At 43.2% G+C, this 13,523-nt stretch overlaps 1 protein-coding gene across 12 annotated transcripts in view; it reads left to right on the top strand.

Moving 5' to 3' along the window:
• The first annotated feature begins 6,636 nt into the window (after positions 1 to 6,636).
• UNC79 (unc-79 homolog, NALCN channel complex subunit) overlaps positions 6,637 to 13,523 on the top strand; it is a 107,529-nt gene continuing 100,642 nt past the window's right edge. For 6 of the 12 annotated variants that reach the window (XM_048307074.1, XM_048307076.1, XM_048307073.1 and 3 more), the window contains exon 1: positions 12,013 to 12,232. In XM_048307074.1, coding sequence (XP_048163031.1) covers positions 12,042 to 12,232 — 191 coding nt within the window. In that variant the 5' untranslated portion in view covers positions 12,013 to 12,041. Of the gene's footprint in view, positions 6,754 to 7,038; positions 8,799 to 11,925; positions 12,233 to 13,523 lie in introns of those variants that run through there. The other 6 variants (XM_048307079.1, XM_048307069.1, XM_048307068.1 and 3 more) reach the window with 4 other exon arrangements.

Genomic DNA, 13,523 nt, shown 5'->3' with positions numbered 1-13,523 from the left:
GAGGCAGCCTTCAAATGCAGGAGCAAGGTCAGCCAGTTTTAATTGTTACTGAGCCAGGTCTTGACCCTGCCATGGGTGGCCAACATGGTACAGGTGTGGTACAACACCAAGGACCGCAGCAGCATTGAGCGTCGCATGCCTTCTCCTCACTTCCTTGTGGAAATTCTCATGCCTTCTTTTGCTTTCTGTTTTTGCCCAGCAGAGACATTTTACAAATGTTTTTACTTGAGTGTAGAAATACTAAAGCAAACTAAATATCTGCTTTTCTTGATTTCTCTGTTCATTTCTTTGCCTTTAGGCCATGATACTGTGATAAGTTTAAGAAGGCAGTATTTTGACACTTGTCATTCTGATTCCTAAAGCATTACTACCACTACAATGTGCTTTTATTTTAGCCATGTAGGTAGGTGGTATAGTCAATTCTGCACAAGTCTGATATTAAAGGTAAGAAAAGACCCAGCCTTTTGCGGGGGAGATATAATTCAGCCAGGGTGGTGCTGATTTTCACAAAATTGGCATGATAGCTGTCACAAAGACTGTGCCTCTTAGAGCAGTATATCCAATCTCTGATTTTATAATAGTCCTAGTATATGCTTATCAAATTTGTGCTAATTCTTTATGCAGGTCACCATGTATTTCTCAAACTCCACTGCTATGGCAACAAATTAAGTATTTTGTTCACTTAGAGGCTAATGACATTACTTTAGAAGAGAAATTGAGGGCATTTATCAGAGATTTTTACAGTGACAGATACTGACAAATGTAATAATAAAGCAAACATCCACAGACTGAGTTGATGTAATTATCAGAATAAGAGGAAAATTACAGTTTTGTAAGTACAATCAAATAACCACTGTATTTCTTAACGACATTTTTTTCCCCCTGAAGTCTTAATTATTCTAAATTGGGGAAAGAAAGAACAAATATCAACATCACAAGCTGGATACCCTGTTGGAAACACAGTACTAGCAATGAGCCACAGAGCCCTTTAGTGCTCCATCTCTCACTTTAAAGCAGCCCAAGCCAGAGATGACTGAAATGAATTTGTCACATGCCAGATGGCATAACTGATATGGGTCGGTGGCTTCAGCCAAGCTTCTGGTCACATCACGATCACTTCTGCCATTACTGCCAACTTGTTCTCTATTCTATTCTAATTCTCTACCCTGTCCAAATTTCTCTCCTACTATACCCCACACTTTCCTTCTCAGAATAGTTACTTTCCTGCCCTCCCACTGGAGAAAGGTCTGGTTGATGTTTTTTTTCTGTACACAGTGCTGTGTGATAGTGCCACTAAACTAAGTTTTCCTTGCATTTTTAAGTCTCAGCACAGAGGCCAAGATTGCATATCTTCACCACAGAAGAAATTATTTCCCTGCACAAGACTATAAAGCTGTCAGTAGTATTGTATTACTTTTGTGCAGACATGATTTTCTGTGGGCAAGAAGAGGTGCTTTCCCTGTTCCCTGTCTCTTGGCTCATGCTGGTTAATCCAGGTGTCAGAGCCCAAAGGAACTGCTCTAGAAATCATCCTGTGTCAACCAGGATACATGCTGTAGCCTATCTAAGTCTAACTGTTCAGTTTAATCCCAGATAGACTTTTTCCTCAAGTGATTATATATTTTACATTCATTCATGAGGATTAATGCTTACCTAGAGCAAAGATTTAGAGACTAATTTAATATGGTATAACTATTGCTGTCAAATACACTCATCTGAGCCTGAGGGACTCCATCTGCTGTTTGAATCTGACAGAGAGGAGGTTGGTCCCTATGCAGGAGCTGTTCAGGGGCTCCAGTTCCATACCAAGACCCTTTCATTGGCATTAGTTTAGCCTTGCAAGTATCCAGAAAGCACCATGTGGATTGAAAAATCCTGAGGGCCAGAGAAACTTGCCTTCTCCTGATCGAGTTCACTCTATGTTTGGCTTTTCTTATTGGAATTACCATTGGCTCATCAAGCAGATTCTGCTCTCCCTTGCCTCCTTCCATGACACAGCCTTCAATTCAGATAGGCTTGTAGTGATTAGAGCAAGAATTTGAGAATTTGAGTCAAACATTCAAACATGTTCCGACCTCTACTGCAGTTTTTAATATCCCTATCACAATGCAGTTATTGATAATCTCTTGCCAAAAATGGTGAGGAAGTTTCAAAAAATTGAGGCATTGGCTTAAAATAAATGAAATCGAAAGTTAGATGGTTTTGGTTTGTGTTTTGATAAAACTTACAGAGCACTTAGGTCCTTGCCTCTCATTTAGGCATTGAAATCCTAATTTGTTTCAATCATTGTTTATATTGCATTGGAGTCTTTGAATATGTTGGGCAAGAACAAACTTTTATTTAAAATTCAAATAAAGACCCCTGTAATTACATGACTCTGGAAGCTGCGCCTTTAAGGAAAACACCATGAGAATGTTTTGAGATTTGGTAACAGTGCACGTCTGGATACCAATGTGCAGATATATATCCCTGTAAACTGATACATTGATTTATTTTTATCCATGTATACATTCACTTCAATTTATAAACAGTTTAATAAATTTTCTGTACATGATTCAAGGTAGGAGGGCTTAGGATTTGTATTTTTCAGAAAGGATTACCTTTCTAAAAGTAGATTTGTTAATGCTTGGAGATTAAAAAAAAGGGGCAATACTAGATTTTGTCTTTTTGGAGCTGAATACTTGAAAATGTAATTCAAAGTGGCAACAATCACATATATAGTGACTTCTGTTCTTGATGACTTCTTTTCTCCTTAGAGGATATTTCATTAATTTATTCTTGAATTATGTTGTAACTACAATGCACATTCTTAGGCAGGCAAAATTTAGTTAAAAACCAGCACAATGCACAGAAACAATATGCTCCACATCCCTTCCAAACCTTATCTATCTTATCCTGCAAAAGCCACATTTTGAAACAACCAGAAATACACAAGTCCATGGGACATGACAGGATGCATACACAAGTGCTGAGGGAGTTGTCCAATGACACTTTAAGACTGATTTTTATTATCTTTAAAAAGGCCAAAGCAACTGGAAGAGTCCTGAGAAGCAGACGAAAGCAAATGTCACTCCTATTTTCAAGGCGGTATCCAGGAAATTATAGGTCATTTATCTTCACCTTGATCCATGGGAAGATGATGGAGCAAATCATCCTCTAAACAACTTTCAAATACATTAAGGACAGAAAGATTATTTGGAGGAGTCACTGTGCATTTATGAAGGGAAAATTATGCCTGACCAACCTGATAGCCTTCTGCAACAAAATTACTGACTCCGTGTATGAGGAGAAAGCAGTGAAAGTTTATCTTTAGCAAGACTTTCATCAATGCCTCCCATAACACTGGCAAAGACAAACTGATGAAATATGAACTAGGCAAGGTGACAATGATGTGAATTGAAAAGTGGCCAGACAAACTGCCAGGCTCAAAGGGTTGTGATCAGGGGCAAAAAGTCCTGCTGGAAACCAGTTGCCAGTGCTGCACTACAGGGGTCAACCGTGGGCCAGTGCTGTTTCATGTCTGTGCCAGTAACCCCCATGATGGGACACCCTCTGCAGATGATACAAAACTTGGGGCAGCAGTTGATACACCAGAAGCTGACGGTTTTGCTGCCCTTCAAACGTGTCTTGAGAGCTTGGAGACATGGGCCAACAGGAGTCTCCTGAAGTTCAACAGGTGAAAATCCAAGTCATGCACATCCGAGGGAATAACTAAGCACCAGTACAGGCTGGGGCTGAGCAGCTGACAAGCAGCTCTGCAAAGAGTGACATGGGGGTCCTGGTAGACACCAAGCTGACCGTGAGCCAGCAATGAGCCTTCATGGCAAGAAGGCCAACAGGATCCTGGGCTGCAGTAGGAAGAGCATGGCCAGCTGGTCAAGGGAGGTGTTTATACTCCTCTATTTGGCACTGGTTAGACCCAACTGGAGTGCTGTGTCTGGTTCTGGACTCACCAGTACAAGAAAGACATGAATATACTAGAGTAAGTCAAGGGAAAGGCTAAGTGATGAGGAGACTGGAGCACCTGTCATATAACAGATGCTGAGAGAACTGGGTCTGTTTAGCCCCAAAGTCAAAAGGTTTGGGGTGGGGAGTGGATCTTGTCAATGTGTACAAATACCTTAAGACAGGGACTAAGGAGATGGAACCAGACTTTTCTCAGTGGAGCTCAGTGATAGGACCACAGGCAATTGGCACAAACTGAAATACAAGATTTTCCACTTAAACATAAGAAAAGACTTTCTGCTGTGAGGATGGCCAAACTGTTGAACAGGTTGGTTAGAGAATTCGTGGGGTCTTCATCCTTGCAGATATTTGAAACCTGACTGCACATGGCCCTGAGCAATTTGCTCTAGCTCACCTTGCTTTGAGCAGGGAAGTTAGAGTAGACAAGCTCCAGATATTCTTTCCACCCTTGAAAATCATGGAGATTCCATGATTCTGTGAAATTTCCACTCATAAACTCAGAAAGTAGCATTTATTCTTTCGGTTTGCATCAGTTGGTATGTAAATTTTTCACTCCCTATTCATTTAATGTTAAAAACATGTTCTTTCATTAATGATTTGTGGGCTTTAAGATGCATGCAGCTTTTCTGTGTTCTCTTAACTGAGTGTGTGCAGAGGCAAAAAACATATGGACATAAACCTTAGCTGCTTAAAAAGGTTTCCTGTGGAGCATTGTACCCATTTTATTAGGCACATTCATGAGGATCTTGCTGAGAAATTATGCCTTTGATTCAGCCCAGAGACTTGAGAAATTAATTCCCAGAGTACCACATTCCTATATTTGCTCCTTAATGACATTTGTTCACAATTTAAAGTGTGAGTCTTTATACTTGAATTAACAAACTAGGCAACTATTAAATTGTTTGACTGAACAACAGATGACTTGTATGGAATTTATTTAGGGCTTAGACATTGTTTAGACAATGCAGAAGGAGTCATAAGCAATAAATTGTTTACCATGTACCTGAACTACATGCTGATCTGTGCAGGACCTTGTTCCGTAAATGCAGACATAGTTGCAATTTTCAGGCACTTAAACTAAAGAAGAAATTTTACATGAGAAATGGAATTAATATTTTCTCAGTGTACTCCTGCTTTATCAACTTGAGTGTTTTTAATAAGCTCACCACTCTGGTATGTGAACACTTGGTGTATTTTAAAGATACTTATGGAAGCTCAGTTCCCCTCGGTGCAGAGAGTTCCCTATTGTTCTGAAATGAGCAATAAAGCAGTTCAGATTGATTTGTTGCATCAACAGACAGAAATTCAAAGATGAAACCTGTCTTCAATATCTTATTTCAATGAAGCCTGAAAGCCATTTGTCTGTATTTTCATCACTTATGCTCCATGTTGTGAGACATAGGGTTGGGGGAAGTAGGATTTGTAGCACCACAAGACCTCTCTGGGCACTTTACTAAATAAAGCTTCTAATAAGAGAAAAAACTCAAATGTTTACTCTCAAATATTTGAATGTAAAAGAGAAAACAGTGGTATAAGTTGGCTTCGCTCTCTCTTTGGGGCTCACAAGCAGCAGGGAGTGTGGAAAGAACTATGGCTTCCAGTAAGAGCTCTGTTTTGTACCTAATTAAGTGTTGAAGAAACATTGCCCGTGGAGTATTTTTAGAAAATTGCTTTCAGAAAAAAAGCCAACCAGTTAAATGCCAGTGAACAGCATCTGCCCCTTCACCACAGTTCCTGGCACCAAATATGCTTTGTCCTCAAACCAGGGCAGCAGTAATTTGGAGGCACTGCCTTGTATGATGAATAACAAAACATACCTATTTTCCTCCATCTCCACAGCACAGTTCTCTTTGACTGGTACAGGCCTACTCATCTTACACAGCCCAGAATTTTGAGGAGAGTGTGTTGCAATGGACTTTTTTGTGTGTAAACATCAAGACTCCCATGCCCTGGCTGATGAAATACTGCTCCTTCCACATAGCTTTTTCAGAGGTGTGAGGATCTAAAAAACTGGTTTGGAAAGTTTTGGAGAAGAAACTCCTAGCTTTCCTCGGGAAAGGCACGGCGGTTCCGAGGTGCTTGGTGCACTATAGAAACAGGTGGGGAAACCCGGGCAGAGGCACCTGACTTGCCCGCCCGCCCGCCTGGGGCACACAGCTGGAGCCCAGGGCTTGAGGGGAGAAGTACTCAAGGGAACAACCGTCCTGTTCCATGCCAAGGATCACACGGAGAACACAGCACAACCCCTGGCAGTGCCACCAGCGCTGTCTTCGCTCAGTGCACTCCCGCGGGGCCGGGCGAGGGCACCGCCAGCTCCTCCGCAGCCCCGGCCACCCTAGCGGTCCCGGGAGTACCGCCGAAGCTTATCAAGATTTTCCGGCTCGGCAGCTCTCAACTCGACGCTGTGACAAGCTCGGCGGGGCCACAGCCCCGCTGGCGTGGGTGTCTCAGGATCGCCCCGGGGCCAGCCGGCCTCCCCCTCCCCATGCCATCCCATAGCATCCCATGGCGTCCCATGTTCCCCGTCCCATGGCGTCCCATGTTCCCCGTCCCACCTCTCACCCCGTCCCTCCCGAGGATGCTGTTTGCCGCGGTCGCCAGGCGCGCTGCTCCTTTAAGCGCGCTCCCGCCCGGTCCCGCCCGCCCGCCGCTCCCCGGCCCGCAGCCCTGCGGCACCGGCAGCGGCAGCGACACCGGCACCGGCAGCGACACCGCGGCCGGGGGCCGGCGCTCCGCGGCGCCGAGGGGCAGAGAGGGGCGGCAGCATGTCCACCAAGGCGGAGCAGTGTGAGTGGGGGCCGGGCGGGCGCCGGGCCGGGGTCTGTCCGAGGGGAGGGGAGGGGAGGGGAGCGGGGCCGGGGCGCCGTCCCGCCGATGGCGCTGCCCCTCCGCCGCCCGCCCGCCGCCCCGGCGGGGCCGCGCTGCCCGGGCTCCTGCCGCGCTCTGCGGCGGCCGCGAGCAGGCGGTGCAGGGGGAGGGGGCTGCCGGCGTTCTGGCTCTTTCTGTCGGAGCCGCCGCCGGTGCTGGGTGGCCGCAGCCCCCGGACCCCCTCGCTGGCCGGGCGACCCGCTCGGGGCGGCGGCGTGTTTGTGCACAGGCGGAGCCGGGGACCCGACCGGGGAAACGAGGGATCGGGGATGAGAGTTAATATTGAGACCTCCGGCTTGGCCCCCCGCCCCACGGCGGGAGCGGTCCAGCCTGCCCCGTCTGCCAGCGCTGCGTCCTGTCCCAAAGGATGCAGCCACCTGCGAGAGCAGGGGTGACGCACGCGTTGCCACCTTGCAGGTGGTCTTGCAGTGAGATAGAGCGACAAGAGTCGTGCTGTCGTTCGTGCCCGTGCCGCTCACCTTTAGGGTGAATGTAGGCTGGGTGTTTGTGTCTTGCCCACAGGCTGCTTGCCACAGTGGCCAGTGTCCCAGCAGGATTCCCCCAGGTGCTGCCATCCGCCTGCCCGCGGCCAGCGTGCCTCTGCTTGGTCACGGGTGTTCTAACCACCATGTTGGCTAGATCTGATTAGAGCATGATTAGATGACATGGTGGTTGGGATACCAGCATCTGGGCCATGGAAGTGCTCCCCAGTGTTGTTGCTCATGACACCTTGGTGTGTCTGCAAGAGCCCCGATGGGAGGCTGAAAAGAAAATACTCAGGGTAGTCAAGCTCATCACCCATGTCAAAGCTACTTTCTAGCTTGATACAGTGTCATGGTTATGAACAGGCAGTCTGTGACCAGGAGGTAGGATTGATGTTTGTCATGATGACGTGATATGATTTGACACTTCACATGCTGAGACTTCCTCTCTTCTTCCTCCGGGTCACTGAGGAGGATCCTTGTGTTTGTAGATGTCTATGCTGAACTGGTCTAACAAAAAGAATACCTGTATTTTTTTACTTTAGGGTTTACTGCTTATTTATAATGATGGATGATCTTGCTTTAAAAATATTATGCAGATGTTAATTTATTGCTGTAGAGGTGCAGTTCTAGCCTCATAAATAGAGACACAATGTTCCGACTGTGCAGAAGCCCTGAATTGTGCAGTGTTTGGATCTGTAGTGTTCTGTTGTTGCTACCTTCCTCACCTTCCACTTGGGTTCTGTAACTGTTTCTTCTTTCATGTGATACTTATACATTAATTACACTTCCTTCACACTGCCATGTGGAAGGATTTGTGCTGCTTTTTTCCCCAGCCCTGGCTATGGCATTATCTTCCTCTTCTATTCTGCTTTCTCTGTTCCTCCATTCCTAATGCTTTTGGTCTGTTGTTTGAGCTTCTCTTTCCTATTTTATCCTTGGCTGCTTTTTCTTTTCATCCATTTGTACTTTTCAAGATACTGCATCTAGGCCTGCCATGTCTCTGTTGCTCTCTATTTTAAGATTTACTTGGGGTCCAGATTTCAGATCTTTTTGCCTCCTAATGTTCCTTTTCATGATACTCCAGGAAGAGTATTTGGTTAATGGCCATATCCTTTGCATTCTAACCTGCTGAATGTATTTTGTTTATCAAGGCTACATCCCTGACTAGTTCTTACGGCATTACCAAATGTCTTTACATAACTTCAAGATTCCCTCACCTGCAATTTTTGAGCAATGGACTCTGACAAGGATGTGTTGGTGTGCATACATCACTACCAGTCAAACCCCAGCTGTCGCTGTTGTTGCTTCTGCCCTCACTGAGTGACAGGCAAGAACCAGAATGTCTTGAGAAGGACTCAAGACATGAATCTCAGTTTACCAGTGAAACACTACGACTGAGGAATCACACTGAACAGAACAGAAGATGTGCTGGTCTAAACATGAATACCACAGCTCTTGGGCAGGTTGTATGAACAACAGGTAAAATGGTGTCAGTCTGGGAAGTCGACTGGAGAAGCTTCCCTTTTTTGTAACCACACACATCTTGTATCCCATGCTAGACGTATCAACAGTGGCTTTCATCATTTGACTCTTTGCAGCATGCCTCACGTGTTCTGTTGTATTCAAAGAAAATGAATTCTTTTTCACCTTAAATAGCAGTAATTGGTATTTAGTTGTGGTAAGTAATGTCCTGGGAATGTCTGATGCCTGCTCTATTCCCCTCCAGAACAGTGGAGCAGCCAAAGCCAAAGCTTTGAGGACTCCTAATGGTTTCACTCTTGGTTCAGTCAATGCTTACACAAGGGCTGAGGAGTTTAGTGAAGTCTGTGTAGATCCTAGAGAGATACCTATTTGTTTTTTAGGATGACCCTGTGACAGTGGCCAAGTACTTCCACAGGGTGACATCACTTTTTGAAGTGTGTCTTCAGGTACTCAGAAACTCAGAAAATTGGGTCATTCACACACTTCCTGTAACTCAAAAGCTGGGAAAGTTTTTGCTCTAGGGCTTTCCTTCAGAATTTTCTTTGTGTTCTGGGAGTCTGTGCTGAAATGGATAGAATTTTGGGAAGCAGAACTGAGAAGTGAGGCTGAAAACTTTAGCCTAAAGCTAGTGTTAATATTTAGGCTTTATAAATAAGTTTTCTCTTTTGATATTTTGCCTGATACAATTGCACAATGGCAATTAATAGAAATAAATGGATTTCCATCTTTAAAATAAAGTGATTATAAGTGATTCTAGATAGCCCTATGCTCTGTATTGAAAGTTAGTAACTGTAGGGAAGCACACAGCTCTCTGAAATACATCTAGGTCTGAATTCTGTAATCATCTTTGGCATTTTGTTCATCCATTTAATTTACAGATATCTGACAGTAAACCATGGCAGCCACAGTAATCTGTGCACCTTGCTGCGAATTGTTCTTAGTTGGGTACTGTGACACATAGTCTGTGTCCTTTACAAGTATACTTGGTTTCATTTTTTTTTCACCTGACAAGAGAAAGTAACATCACAAAATACGTTTAGGAAGTCATTGCTTTCTTAATCTAGAAATTAAACCAAATTAGCTTTTTTGACAGTTAAAGCAAATGCCTACCTTTTAAATAATCTGATGAGATGGCCTGCAAATCTGGGACTAAAACTGAGATTAGTGGGCAGAAAGAATGAAGTGTGAGATGGGAAGGGGAAAGCAGTCTTGGGCAGTGCAAGTCAACCTCTGTAATGTGGAGTGAAACACATCCTGCCCAGATGTTACTACCCCAGTGGTTTGGGGGCTGTATAGGAAGCTGGTTATGGCTGCTCTCACATGGGATAACCTCCTGAAAAGCACAGTTTATGTGCCACAGGCCTATGTGGTGGCCTGAAAGGCTCTGATCTTGCTCCCAGCTATCCTGAGGCAATCTGAGTCTGAGTGATGAAATTTGTCTTTTCAGTTGTTTGAGGGGGAGGGGAAAAAGTAATGTGATTGTTTTTTAATTATTCATTAATGTGACCTTAGAATAAATTTGTGAGGTAAAAGACTTAAAGATGAGGAAAAATAACTAAAGATGCTTATGCATTTTTAGTGTATTACTTTTGCATATGCATTATGGCAGTGTCCCTGGTTGCATTTTTGCTTGCTGTTTTCATATAAGCCCCAGCCCTTCAGCCACATGATGGGCTTTCTCCTTGTGATGAAGCCAGGTAATATCACGAGGGAGACTTCTGTCTGTAGAAGCTTCACTTGCTGCAGGAACTGGGGAGTGCAGTCCTTACAGCACGAAATGAGTTAAAGAATGACCTTGATTGGGTGCTGCAAGGCTGGATATCTTGTCATGCATTCAAGAAAACAGTATTCTTCATTTGATGATTTTTTGGGAGTTCCTCATTTTATGGATAATTGACTGATAATTGATAGATAACCTCATTTGTTGTGTGGCTAACTACTCACTGAATCTTTTGTTTCCTGGATATGAAAGTCCAGTGTGTACTGTTACCTATACTGGCAAAATGGCTTTCAGTATCTTAAGCTGAGCCTCCAACAGTATTTGCAGACATTTTGCTCTTGGTGTCTGTCCATCAGTCTTTTTCTCTAATATGGATACAATGTCACCCCATCTCATTCAACTTGCCAGTGGCACAGGAGAAAATCAGAATGTTCATGAACTGTTCAGATATCTCAGCAGTGAGAGGCATAGTGATGTCTCTCAGGCAGTTAGTACCTTTGTTCAGTGGAGGATTTAATGGTATTCATACCTTAATAAATGCCACTTGACCATGAGAATAAAACAAAGTGTTGACTAATTGATTGTTTAGGAAGCATGATTTATCTTCCACACTGAAGGAGCCCTGTAGGGGAGCAAGGTGTATCTTGGTGTAGTGAAACACTGTTATAATCCATATGCTCAAGGGCTGAAAGAATTCAGAAGCATCTCCCCTTTTAACTGCCTGTTACAGTCTTGGTGCACTTTTACCATGATGAAGAGTTCCCAGGCAGCTGTGCTTTCATGAGGCTGTGTCTTCAGTCCAGTGCAGCTGAGCAGCCCTCTGTCACAGCCAATGCACTCTGTCTCTCAGCAGAGTTGATTAATCTGAGTGGAGCACAGAGTGTTGGGTGTGTGTAGGTGTCTCTACATGAGACTGTCTTGTGCTGTATAGGCAATGTAAGGCAATGCAACTAGGGTGGGTGATCACTTTTTTCCCAATACTGAACAGGGATCCCATTAGAAAGTAAACCTACTGTTACTTGTAATACAACAAAAAATGGTTTGAGTGAAGGTGTACACCTGCTACTGCTCTTTGAAATCCCCTCATCTGGTTGATCACACTTCCTAAGACAAATAAACAGCAGACACATTGCTCTTTTCATGTCTTTAGTTTATTGCATAAAGTAAATGTATGGCCTACAGTAAATCAAACCAGGTCTCTCTGTCTTAGCTGATATCTCTGCTTTGGCTGTAGAAACACTTATCTGTCTCACATGAACCTCCTGTGATCCAATGACTCATTCATTATAAATGAATCTTGAGATGCTTGGAGACATGGAAGAAGTACAGAGTGGTAATATATATTTTTTAATTTGCTAGCACTGTTTGCCTAATACAGATGCAGAAATTCACTTCCATGTGTTCTCCCTGGTACTCTTACAATTTATTCAGTCAGAACAGAAAGAACAGAGAGATTTTTCTGTTTGTTGAGTTTAACACTTAAATTAAAAAAAAAAAAAAAGGAAAAGGAAGAAACAGACATGACTCTGTCAAAGTCTGCAAAAAACCTAAATGAAAGTTTCTGTGTTTGTCTTTTTGTCTTTTATGTAGTTGCTTCCAAAATCCGTTACCTTCAAGAGTACCACAACCGGGTTCTCCACAACATATACCCTGTGCCCTCTGGAACTGACATTGCAAATACTCTGAAATACTTTTCTCAGACGTTATTGAGGTAAGTTTTGACTAATGCTCTTGAAGAAAAAAGAGCTAAAGAATTGTAGGAGATATTGATTGGCTTTGTATTGGTTTCCAGATTTAATGGGTCAATGGTCAGCCAAAAAGAGTCAGAGCATAATTTAAGAAAAAGATGGTATGAACAAATCTCTTCAGTGGCTGTTGCCCAATTTGCCCAGTTAAGCCCCTTATTGAGTGGCTGATTCTAGAATAAACTTGGTTGATTATGCATTTGCTTGGCCCTCCTAAGACTTAGCTGAATGCACAGACATGCTGAACTTGTGAAGAAAGGAGTTTCTGACCTGTAGCGTTTTAGATGTGTATAATCATGACCTCCTTGACAGTCCTGGTGCCTCAGAATCCCAGAGTGATGAGCCAGACAAGCAGAACTGGATTCTTACTGTGCTGTAGTTCAGCTGTTTTGGGTTCTGGTTCAGTCCCTTAGAACAATAGGAGTAGACACAAAGTTTGTATACAGATCTGGATTTTCATGGCAACACCACATCAGGATTGTTCTGACTCAAGGTTTTTGACTTAGTCTAATATTAGTAATAATATATAGTACTAAATACCACGTGGATGCAAAATACATTATGAACAGGAAATACTACCTCTTGTCTTGCTAAAAAAGATAGGAAAAAATGTGAGACTTTATTAGGAATAATGTACATTCCACAGTGCTGCCTAGTGGATTCATATTTCCAAATTGTTTTTAAAATGGCTTTTGACCGCGAAGAGGGGATTTCTATCTGCTGGTTTTGGCTGGCACTAGTTTTCACATCCAGAAGAATGCAGTTAAAATTGCATTTTTGTGCATAGCTTCCTGATTTATATCTCGAAAGATTGTCCTTGCTGTCAGAAGGTAGTTTGGAAATAACGCTGTTTGCCTTATTTGAGGAGGAAACATTAACAAAATACAATTTACTCATATATTTGTACATATACTCCTATGATATATACAAGTTGAGAAGCAAGAATTTAAACTTGACAGAATGAGAACAGTTCGTTCTAACAGTCAAAGAGCCTGAGATGCATCAAAATTTTCTTGACCCTGTTTATAAGAAGGAGAGACACATAGACAGAAATAATTTTTAGTGGAACACCTGTTCACAGCAAACTTGAAAACCTCCTGCTTGCTTTTGAAAATTTCAAGAGCAGATCTGTTTCCCTCCTCATTTAGACTGTTGAAGAAACTTACAGCAGCCAGTAGGACTTCTTGTTTGAAGATTAATAAATGAAATTTGGTCTCATTGTATTGAGCAGTGGGAAAATATGTTCAAAGAGTCACT

The sequence above is a fragment of the Corvus hawaiiensis genome, chromosome 6 (assembly GCF_020740725.1).
Source record: "Corvus hawaiiensis isolate bCorHaw1 chromosome 6, bCorHaw1.pri.cur, whole genome shotgun sequence".
NCBI classification, from domain to species: Eukaryota; Metazoa; Chordata; class Aves; order Passeriformes; family Corvidae; genus Corvus; species Corvus hawaiiensis.
Note: the sequence above shows the minus strand (reverse complement) of the source record. Positions and strands in the feature narration are given on the sequence as shown.